This window comes from Barbus barbus, assembly GCF_936440315.1.
Source record: "Barbus barbus genome assembly, chromosome: 24".
Classification (NCBI taxonomy): domain Eukaryota; kingdom Metazoa; phylum Chordata; class Actinopteri; order Cypriniformes; family Cyprinidae; genus Barbus; species Barbus barbus.
In genome coordinates this window covers 21,171,053-21,182,870 of record NC_136752.1, presented here as the reverse complement: position 1 = coordinate 21,182,870, position 11,818 = coordinate 21,171,053, and the positions used below count along the sequence as shown (strand labels likewise).

The window sequence follows — 11,818 nt, the reverse complement described above, 5'->3', positions numbered from 1 at the left end:
GGAGAAATTTGCTCATCAAATTGCTCATTTGATTTGTTTTAACCTGAATTTCTGCATTGTACTGAAGTGTGAAGTAGTCTATAATTGCACTGGGTGGCAGTGTTTTTAAAGTTCACATTGATGTCAGAACAAACTGAGCTGGGTTTGTCTGTTTGAAGATGAAAACGAGGGCTAAGGTTTTTTTTTTTTAATCCAGTAAAAGGTTGAGAAGTCATTGTTTCCAGAGAATCTGTATGATGTGCAAAAATATTAATGTTTTTTTATCATTTTTAGGTTCTAGTACTCAGTGATGTACATTTTCCAGGAACCTCATGGCCTGTGTTATGTTTCTCTCTTACAGAAAATTGTTTCCTCTGGAGACACTGATAAGGACAAAGGGCTGGACTTTGAGGAGTTTTCAAAGTATCTGAAAGAACATGAGAAAAAACTCAAACTGACCTTCAAGACTCTGGATAAAAATCAGGATGGTATGATTAAAGTATACTATTATGTTGTTTTTTTTGCTCAGCTTCTTTCAGGACTAATCCACTAATCCATTTTAACCATTAAAGTCACAGGATAATTTTTACCCTAAAACCACTCTATGTTAAAGCATCAAGGCTTTATAGACATCAATATAACTTTCTGTAAAGCTGCCTTGAAACAATGTATATTGTGAAAATTGCTATATAAATAAATTTGACCTGAAGTCTTGCATCCAGTAATGTCAAATCTTACATCCACTAATCATGCTAATTTAGAGACTGAAACGCTTGTCATTGCACCTTCTGCTTTTGTTGATCATAAAATAAACGTTAATTAACAGCATTAATTGCATATGCAGGTCAAATAGATGCCAAAGAAATCCAGCAGTCACTTAAAGACATAGGCATAAACTTGACGGATCGAGATGCAGAGAAGATCCTCAACAGGTACTCCAAATGCCTGCTTACACCAAGAATGAAATGAATCAACAATTGAATGAAAGGTCTATTGAGTTAGCAAAGCAGCCTATAACTCACTGGATAATAAAGATTACACTCACTTTGCAAAATATAACACGTCTCATACAAATTTCACTTGCTTTAATGTAATAATAAAGTGACAGCTTTAAATTATAAATGGAATAGAACATTTATGTATAACTAGTAAAGTTTAGTAAAGTGCATAGTATGTTTGTATATAGTCTTTGCTTGTGAAATACTCATGCTTAATCTAAATAGTCCACTGATAAAGTATATCAGAGGGCAGGGTTTCTTGGGATTTCTATAGTTATCATGAAGGAAATGATTATATATGATATACTCATGAGGCTCTAGGATAAGGGTCACATAGGTGACCCCGGACCACAAAACCAGTCATAAGGGTCAATTTGAGATACGTCATCTGAAAGTTGAATAAATAACCTTTCCATTGATGTATGGTGTGTTAGGATAGCACAATATTTATCTGAGATTTGAAACTATTTGAAAATCTGGAATCTGAGGGAGCAAAAAAAATCTAAATATTGAAAAAATCGCCTTTAAAGTTGTCCAAATTAAGTTCTTAGCAATGCATATTACTAATCAAAAATGAAGTTTTGATATATTTATGGTAGGACATTTACAAAATATCTTCATGACTTCCTAATGATTTTTGGCATAAAAGAAAAATCAATAATTTGGCATAAAAGAAAAATCAATCATTTTAACCCATACAACATGTATTGTTGGCTACAAATATAACCATGCTACTTATGACTGGTTTTGTGGTCCAGGGTCACATAGGACATTATAATCCAGATTCACATCTCTTCTCTAATTTGATCCTTTGTCCTCCAGTATTGATGCGGATGGAACTATGTCTGTAGATTGGAATGAATGGAGACAGCATTTCCTCTTCAACCCAGCAGATAACCTTCAGGAAATCATACGCTTCTGGAAACACTCAACTGTAAGTTCCACACAAACATTATATCACATATTGCATACGTTACCATCTGATTTGAATCCGGTATCAGATACGAATATCACTAGATGGAGTGTAGTCAAATGTCACATGTCATCGGCCCATTGAGTAGTCTGGTCAGGCTCACAGTTCAGTAGCCCTGTAATCAGCTTGGCCAGCCATTTATATCCCTCTGTCAGTGGGAAGGATTGGAGAATCATGGGAAAAGTGTTGAGACCAGGAAGGATAAGGAGTCTCTTAACTGATTAAGTGTCAAAAGTTAATGAAAGTCACACAATGTGCAAGACAACTTAGCATCTCTTGCACACACACATTTATGTAGCTATACGAATAAGGACATACTATAGTTTATAGACTTACATTGTTTTAAATAAAATTCATTATAAATACTACTGATTATCTCTAGGCTCTAACATAAACCAAAGCCCTATTTTTCCTATTTAGAATTAAAATAATACAATGTTTTTGGTTGTCCATTTCTTTTATCTAAATGTTTTTCGGATTTCAAACTTAAAATAAGTTTATGCCACAAGTCACCCAGTCACTGGGGGATTTTCTGATTTGAGCAGTGCAGGTTCAGCTCAAGTCATCTCAGCCAATTGCAGCGAAGCTAATTTAAGACTGTCCTGTACTGGGATTAGCCCTGGATGCGCTTGTCATCTGACTGCTGCACTGATGGAAGGGCAGTGAGGTTGGGCAGAGATGAAGAAGTGAATCGGGACTGTAATATTGTGAAGAGAGCAGGTGAAGCAATAGGTCTTCATTGCAGTTGTCAGCGTCCACGGCTGGTGTCAGACGAACTGGCAGCAAAGTATCAGCATGGCTTTGCTGCAGGAGCACAAGAGAGAATGGCTCATCATTGATTTTGAGGATGAAGAGGCTGTATATGTGATGGATGTAGATATGGTAGGTCCTCTGATCCAAATTATTTCATAGAGGCCAAAGCACTTTTGGCCCACTGAGCTATAGCCCCAATATTATATATCAAGTGAAAATATGAAATTGTCTGATGGTAGAAATGTAGGTACTTTCATTTCTAAACAGCTACATGTCATATTAACAATGGCATAGTTAAGAAAAAGTCTGTACGCAAATTGATAGTTCATTTACTCACCCTTGTGTTTTTCCAAAATTGTATGACTTTCTTTCTTCTGTGGAACATAAAAGAATATATTCTAAAGAATGTTGGTAACCAAACAGTTTCGGGTTCCCAATGATTTCCATTATGTAGACTAAAAATACAGTTCAAGGAAGTCAATGGGAACCAAAACTGTTTGGTAACCAACTTTCCTCAAAATATCTTCTTTTGTGGAAAAAAGAAAGTCATAAAGGTTTGTAACGAAAGAAGGGCAAGTAAATTATGACAGAAGGTTCATTTTTGAGTGGACTATCCCTATCCTTAGTAAAATGAATGTCACCTGTGTAAGTCTGTGACGCAGCACTGATATGTTACATAAGATGATGGCATTGATGACATTAGATTACACCAACTTGGATTAGGAGCAAGGTTGTAATTAATTGTCCCTTGCAAATGATAAATGTTCAGGGAGTCAGTAGCTGTGCAGTGTGAAAAGTTAAAGGTCACAGTTGAACCAGCAATAAGACCCATGTACATTCTTCTTACTACTGCAGCTTTCACAAAGAAACTGTTATATTTCATCCCTGATATTTGCCTATTGTCATATTCTTTGCATATTATATGGAGTCACAAAATGGTGCACAGGATATCATTTTCATATTTCAATCCAACACTAAGACAAAGAACCTTTTTTTCTCAGTTCAAACATTGGTTTGAGCCATAAAAATATGAAATATATTTGACATTAAGTATGGATCAGTGTGGTTTAGTAAGTTAATCTGTAGAATTGTTGGTTAGTAACTAACTTTACCTCTGTTGTGTGCTAGGTGTTGGATATAGGTGACAGTCTTACTATTCCAGATGAGTTCACTGAGGAGGAGAAGACCACAGGCATCTGGTGGAGGCAGCTTGTTTCTGGGGCCGTGGCAGGGGCGGTCTCTCGAACAGGCACCGCCCCCTTGGACAGAATGAAAGTCTTCATGCAGGTGCAGTCAAACCCAAATTCAAATTTATACTTCAAAATGTTTTTCCTTATCTAATATTAATTTGTTGTAAAATATGTACTCATCCTTAAAACAAGATACATTTACTTGAGAATAAAATTGCATGAAGTAATAAAAAGTATTTTTATGTAGTTAATGAAAATGTAATGTAATGTAGTTTTATTGGAAAACAAGACAAAATACTGATGAAGAAAATGATTTGGCTGAAATAGTGTTGCTTCAATAATTTATGACCAATTGAAATTTGAATTGGCTGATTTAAATATGTACAGTATTTCATGTAATTACCTAATATCTACTTGAATGGAATAATGACAGCAAATCTATACTTTTATAGGTTCACTCCTCAAAATCCAACAACATCAGTCTGGTGGGCGGGTTCAAGCAGATGATTAAAGAAGGGGGCGTGGCCTCTCTGTGGCGGGGTAACGGAGTCAACATCATAAAAATCGCCCCAGAAACTGCAATCAAATTCATGGCATATGAGCAGGTGAGAAAACCCAGAAAGAATATTTCCAACTTCGATCTTACATATCTAGTCCAATATAACCAATGTGACACTGAGAAAACCACGTTACCAAGAAACCCACAAACATTGAAAACCACTTCCACTTTTGTATTTTTCTATGCCACAATCTTCCTTTTTATCTTTGAGCTATTATTTTTCCTGTCAAAGCAAAAACAATCAAAACAACTGATCATATTGGGTGAAATGTCAGTTCCTCGAGATTAATTTGTAGATTATGGAACTGTTTTAGTGAATAACGACACGGCTGTGAATACACAGGCCAAATGCTCATATGACATTACTTAAGTGTTTTACACAAGCAGCGTGTCAATGAGAGCTGTTTTAACAGCAGCCATTCACAAAACCCTGGACTGGTAATCCGGTGTGGAGGACAGAGGATGATTGCAATGGAGAAGATCGCATTTCCTTTACCTAATGAAAAGATTGTTGTAAACCCATCTCAGATTTGCTCTGCTAAGTCTTATGTTAAATCAGTCTTGCATAATGTGTTTTGGGTTGTGCTTTAACAGTATAAGAAGCTGCTGACCAAAGACGGTGGGAAAATCCAGTCACATGAGCGGTTCATGGCTGGCTCTTTGGCCGGTGCGACCGCTCAAACAGCTATCTACCCTATGGAGGTGAGAAATGAGACCCGTGGAGATGGAATATTCTATAGATGTTCTTTAAAGAAAGAAAGAAAAGAAAGGTTTGTTTGTTTTAATTGTAGGTAATGAAGACCAGACTTACTCTGAGGAAGACTGGCCAGTATTCTGGGATGTTTGACTGTGCCAAGAAGATTCTGAAGAAGGAGGGAGTGAAGGCCTTTTATAAAGGCTATGTACCCAATATCCTAGGAATTATTCCATATGCTGGAATAGATTTAGCAGTGTATGAGGTGAGTACAAACTCTGGAACACTGTGAAATACTTCAAGTTTATATTTTTAGACTGCATACCCAGTTTCTGAATATCTTTTCAAGTTAATATTTTCAGACTAGGTGTTACTCCTCTGGGCATTTTTCAAGTTTTTAGGTTTGTGACCTACTTAAAATGCAGCAGATGTTTGCATATTTGTGTGTAAAATAAATTTCTAAAAGATTTGGCCCTTTTTAAAGAAAAAAATTGGAATGCCTGTGGAATATACGTTGCATTTAAGATAAATCAAAATTAATTTTTTGCTTCAACTGGTCAAAAGTAAGAACTTTTTTTTTTCTTTTGTAGTCTTAATCTGCTTAACATGAATTTTTAGACATGTTTTCTTTGGGTATTAATAAAATAGGTAATCCTTACAGTTGTTTCACTTATTGATGGGTGGTCTGTCTGTTAACTAAAAACTAAAAATGAAAAATTGTTTTTATTAAATGAAATAACGCTGAAGTTAAAAAATAAATAGATGAAAAACAAACAAAAAAACACTTAAATTTATATGAAAATTAGAAATAACTGAAATAAAACACGTTTAGGTTGAAGTACTGAAATGACTGAAATAAAATTGAATTGAAAACAAATTAAAGCTAAATAGCTCATAAAAATGACAAAAGCTCACAAAATTACTCAAATTAAAATGATACAAATAAAAGCTTATTTAAAATATTAATAAATACTATAGTAATATATAAAAATGACTAAAATAACACTGGTCTCTTGCGGATTGTATCTATAAACTGAGTTAAAACAAGAACATGAAACTAGTGATGCTAAAACTAGTGTGTTATTATCTTGAAAGGCCTATTTTAAAATACTAATTCTAATTAGTAAAATACATATTTGTCTATGCTGTCTACTTTTTATAGCGAAACATGAATAAATGTAATCTTGACTCTTTCTCTCTATACAGTCCCTGAAGAATGCCTGGTTGTCTCGGTATGCTAAAGACACTGCTAACCCAGGGGTGCTGGTTCTTCTCGGCTGTGGGACCATTTCTAGCACATGTGGCCAGTTGGCTAGTTACCCTCTGGCTCTGGTCCGCACACGCATGCAGGCCCAGGGTAAATATTCAGACCAGAATAAGCACAGGATATGTCAATTTTGCACTGTGATTTGCCTGACATTTTCCTTTTATTCTCCCCAGCATCAATGGAGGGATCGGAGCAGGTGTCCATGTCCAAGTTAGTGAAGAAGATCATGCAGAAAGAGGGCTTTTTCGGCCTTTACCGTGGGATCCTGCCCAACTTCATGAAAGTGATTCCAGCTGTCAGCATCAGCTATGTGGTGTATGAGTACATGAGGTCTGGATTAGGCATCTCAAAATGATCAATGTCTTGCATGTTTTTACACGCACAAACTTTAACCACCTTTCTTTGAAAACACCCTCCATGATGGGACAAAATGTTTGAGTAACCAAAGTGTTTAAAATATCACCTCTGGGAAAAAGCCTTGATGGTATATTGTATTTAGGTTGGGGCCCAACCTAATTCATGTTTACATTGATATATAATTGTACCTTGATATGTAATTAATGAATTTCTAAAACATTCCTTACCAAATCAATAAAGCCATTGTGAGCCAGTGCACTATAATGTTCCACATTCAGTCTATGTTTTACAGATCGATAGATAGTCAGACAGACCATGGAAATCTGCCTTTTTGCATAAAGTAATTGTACCTAAATATATGGAGTGTCATTTTTTTTAAAGTGAATTAGGTTGGTTACGTTGGGCCGTAGTCAAGTCTTTACATGCTGCAGTCAGTACTGTTTGTATTTATTCTGTGAAAAATGCTAAATACACAGTAAAACAAGGACCAGAGAAACAATGCAAAATGGGAACCCACATTATGACATAAAGAGCTAAATGTGCCTTATATCATTTGTTCCATCTCTGTGTGGGTTCCTTTACTATACATTGGAATTATAATTTAAATTTTTGTGTTGCCTTTATCCCCAAAGTTTGCTTATTTTAGAAACTCTTGTTTATATTAAAGGTTGTATTTTAATACAGTGTGTTCTGATGTCTCATTGCACATTTTTTAAAGAAATTAATATTTTTATTCAGCTAGAATCCATTAAATTGATCCAAAGTTACGGTAAAGACATTATTTTACAAATTATTTCTATTTCAAACATGCTGTTCTATTGAATTTTGTATATACCTATATATATACCATTGCCAGACGTCTACAATCAGTGATTCACAAATGAGTTACGGGCCGTTTTGCTTGCGGATAATGTGCGCAGAGTGTTACATGTTATTGCTGAATCAGGGAAATTGAAAACACCTAGTGGCCTCCTAGTTATTGATGCTGAAAAAGCCTTTGATCGGCTGGAATGGGGCTATTTATATATAGTATCCATTGAAAAAGTGTAATTTTGGCGATCAGTTCATTAGAATGATACAAACCCTATATACACCAATCCGATGGCCAGAGTATCTATCGGTGGGTTTATATCAGATGTCTTCAATATTTGTAGAGGCACGAGGCAGGGATGCCCACTTTCCCCTCTCATGTTTACTCTATCAGTAGAAACCCCTGGCACAGTTCATTAGACAGTGTAAGCACATCATTCTGATTCAGTTAGGCTCATCAGTCCATTCTATCTCTCTATATGCGGATGCTACTTTATTGTTTCTATCTGACCTGCAGCGTTCACACCCTAATGCCCTTAAAGTCTTTGATGAATTTGGCAAGATTTCTGGATTTAAAATCGATCACTCTAAATCTAAATTTTGATGCCTCTCAATTCTCTAATTTCCCTAATAATAATCATATTCAGATATCATCACAAGTTAAATACTTAGGGATTGAAATGAGACCTAGCTTGTCCCTCATTTCAAAACTTAATTATATGTCAATTAATAGAAATGTTGAAGCTGACATTCAGAGATGGATGTGCCTACCTTCATCGCGGCAATAAAAATTAATATTTTGCCCCGCATTAATTTTATTAGCTCCATGCTTCATCTCTCCCCACCAGCAAATTACTGGAAAAACTTAGATTCTTCACTGATAAAATATGTATGGAATGAAAAGCGTCTCCGCATTAAGTGGTTTAAACTTCAAAAAAGCAAATTGGAAGGTGGATGGGGCTGCCCTAACTTTAAATGGTACCATTGGTCCTTCATTCTGCTCCCAGTTGTGAAGTGGTTTGATCCTTGTTTACAGCCTTAATGGAAACAAATAGAAAAAGAACTTATTTCACCAATTCGTCTGCAAGACTTTTTATTTTCTGGCCTTTCTTACAAGAAGTGCTCATTATAATATGGTCATATTCTGTCCTATACTCTCCAAATATTTAAAAAGATTGAAACGTTATTTTCTTCTAAAACTGTATGGCATACTCATACCCCTGTTTGGCACAAATTTAATTTACTTTCTGGTGGAAAACCTTTTGTACAACCATCTTGGACTATAAAAGATATTCTAACATTAAATGACATAAAAGGAGGAAAATAAATCCTAGATTTCAAAGAATTAATTAAAATATATAATATTTCTCAGAATCCATTATTTCTTAGCGTTAAAGGCACATAAGGTACCTTGGGGTACTGATCTTCAAACCCATCCAGTAGTAAAATGGATTCATGACGCGCCAAACAAAGGAACAGTTTCTTATTTTTACTTTTGTTTTTCAACTCGTAATGCAGAGATTGTTCAAAATGCATTAATAGAAATATTGTTTCCCATTAATAGAAATATTGAATGGGAAACAGTATGGTATAATGCATTTCATGCATCCACAAACCCTAATCATCAATCATCATTATTCACAGGGCATATTTAACTATGCGTGTTTATCATCACACACTTATTGTAATTTTTGTGGGCCAGGTTGCCTGGGCACACTGATGCAAATGCTTTGGGAATGTCCAGATGTGCAAGATTTTTGGGATATGGTGCTTGATGTTCTGTATAAGGTCACAAGACCCTGTTCTGTTATTGTTGAGCGACAACTCTCAATTTCCTCTAATGGAGAAGGACTGGAAATGTTGATTAGCTGCCAAACCATTTCTATTATTTCTGTAGTTATTTTGTTTATTTATCTGTATTTGTATTTTCAACTTCCTGATGTGTGATGGGTTGTGTGAGGGGGGAGGTTGTGGGGGGTAGTAGTTAGATAACATTTTCTTGTTTGTTGTAACCTATATGCAACTTTGAAAATAAATAAAAACACTGAATTAGAAAAAAGAAACTATAAAACAGTTAAGCTGTAATAGAATTTATTTTAAATATGTTGAAATAATGTAAACTTGACAAAGTGGTAAGGTCAAAATGAATAGCCATCCCAGCAGCATGTGGCAACTTACAAAAAGATTAAAGACTTGGAAATAGTTAACTGAACTGGCTTATTCAACTCGACACAAAATCTGGATTTCTCAGTTTGTGTTGAATGCAGTATAACTACAGTAAATTGTACTGGACAGTATAGAGGAATGCTTTCTTCCTGATAAAAGCTTTTGAGTATGTTGTCACTGATTCAGCTAATATGCATGACGTATGTATGGAGTAACTATATTGTGCCATCTGCTGGTGTAAAGACCTATTATTAAACCCAACAATTGGGACATTTGTATGAAGAAGTGAAAATATATTTTAGATTTTTGTGCCATTAAGACATAAATATTGTTAATATTATCAAGAAATACAGACAAAAATACACGATGAGACATGTATGATTCCCTTTTTATTAAATTCCCTTTTTGTTTTGAGTTTCCTCCTCCCTTTTCCCTGAAATACACATGCATTACCCATTAACAACCCTTATTCAGTCAGTTTACATTAATTTACAAAGGGAAATTTAAAATCAAATTGCATTGCTACCAATACTTTAAACAAATGAAATTCCAAAATTACAAACCTCTCTGAGAATTATTTGATTGTCATAGAACACTGAGTGCAAAGTTGACTTGAAATGACCCCATGGCTCTCTTTTGTCATAACATGTGCATGCCTGACCTAATGACAGCAGCAAACAGGTGTCTCATAAACAAATACATAATATACAAAGCAAACAAAATGGCACCAGATCATTACACATATACAGAAGAAACCCCAGGAGTTCTTGCACTATTGTGGAATACTGAAATACTGCAAATGACAGCGTAATTTGAGTGGTTCATGCAAGAGGAACAGGCGTTCAAACACACAAACATAGAACAGTAAAGCTATGCAAGTGTAGCGTTATGTCGCTCACAATCTACAATTTGCAAAATTGTCTGCAATGTGTGACAAAATAGTTTTCTAACTCAATAACGTTAACTCAGTAACTTGAGATAATGTTTCAAGTGAGTCTTTGTATCTCATGGGAACCAGTTTACAGACATTGCAAGCCTATTATAAAACAAGGATTTATGATATTAAGAAAATAAAAACAAAGTAAATGAAAACAAAAAAGTCAAACAAAACAAAAATGAACAAACCAAATCAAATAACAAAAGAAAATACACGAAAAGAAAACAAAAAGCGAAATAAACAATAAAACTAAATAAAAATGGTCCATTTAGAAGAGCTGATACAGCAAATAGAAATATAAAACGCTGAAAGTTTTGGACCAAAACCAAAAAGTAATTAAAAAATACTCTCCAGTACAGGAAAATTATACATAAAGGATAGAAACAGTAAAAAAAAAAAACACTAAAAGAAAAAAAATTAAATTCAAGGAAATTTTTTTTAAAATGTACATTTAGGTTTAATGGGACAAAACACAGCAGAGGGTTAGTTCATTAAAAAGCAATAGACTCAAACTTTGGCAATAACACAAAACAAACAGGTCTCTCTTATTGGGATATTCCAATTTCAAGATTTCAGTAGCAGGCTGATTCAAATATTGCACCATCGGTCTTCAGCTTGTCACTGGGGTGACTTTCATTTACAGTGTAAGCAGGTCTGGCTGGTAGCACAGTATAATTGCACGTTACTTGTGTTACTGGTTCAATATAAACTCTAACACCAAACGCAAACCAATAAGATGTTACTTTGGTTGAAGACATAATTACTAATCCAAACATCAATAATACTAATCTAGACTAATACAACTTTGAGAGCTTTTTGGTGGTTCTTATGTAGTAAATAAAGCTTAACTGATAGATCTAGAATGATAGATCTACACAGGACATCTAATGCATCTTAGGGTGAAATAATACGACTCTGATTCACTCAGAAAGAGGGAGAGACAGCAGCACTCAGTCTGGAGTCTGTTCTGCAGTACACCTGTAGGAGGGGCTGTCCGTCACGCCCCTGTGCCGGCCAAGAGGCTGCCGTTGATTTGTGCTGATCCTGAGCTTGAGGGGTCAGGAAATTCCAACCAAGAGAGGAGGCATGTTGGAGGGAGGCTCCTGAGACCTCACCTGAACAAAGAGTGACAGCA

General features: G+C 35.2%; 2 protein-coding genes across 2 annotated transcripts in view; one reads left to right on the top strand and one right to left on the bottom strand.

The window, feature by feature from the left end:
* Positions 1 to 7,456, top strand: part of LOC306843940 (mitochondrial adenyl nucleotide antiporter SLC25A24) — an 8,656-nt gene extending 1,200 nt beyond the window's left edge. The window contains exons 2-10 of the mRNA XM_079375686.1: positions 341 to 467; positions 824 to 911; positions 1,800 to 1,911; positions 3,832 to 3,990; positions 4,346 to 4,498; positions 5,047 to 5,154; positions 5,244 to 5,411; positions 6,353 to 6,503; positions 6,587 to 7,456. Coding sequence (XP_079231812.1) covers positions 341 to 467; positions 824 to 911; positions 1,800 to 1,911; positions 3,832 to 3,990; positions 4,346 to 4,498; positions 5,047 to 5,154; positions 5,244 to 5,411; positions 6,353 to 6,503; positions 6,587 to 6,768 — 1,248 coding nt within the window. The 3' untranslated portion in view covers positions 6,769 to 7,456. The remainder of the gene's footprint in view (positions 1 to 340; positions 468 to 823; positions 912 to 1,799; positions 1,912 to 3,831; positions 3,991 to 4,345; positions 4,499 to 5,046; positions 5,155 to 5,243; positions 5,412 to 6,352; positions 6,504 to 6,586) is intronic.
* Positions 7,457 to 10,108: 2,652 nt separating this feature from the next.
* Positions 10,109 to 11,818, bottom strand: part of LOC306843933 (myomegalin-like) — a 69,279-nt gene continuing 67,569 nt past the window's right edge. Inside the window, exon 44 of the mRNA XM_079375678.1 lies at positions 10,109 to 11,798. Coding sequence (XP_079231804.1) covers positions 11,608 to 11,798 — 191 coding nt within the window. The 3' untranslated portion in view covers positions 10,109 to 11,607. The remainder of the gene's footprint in view (positions 11,799 to 11,818) is intronic.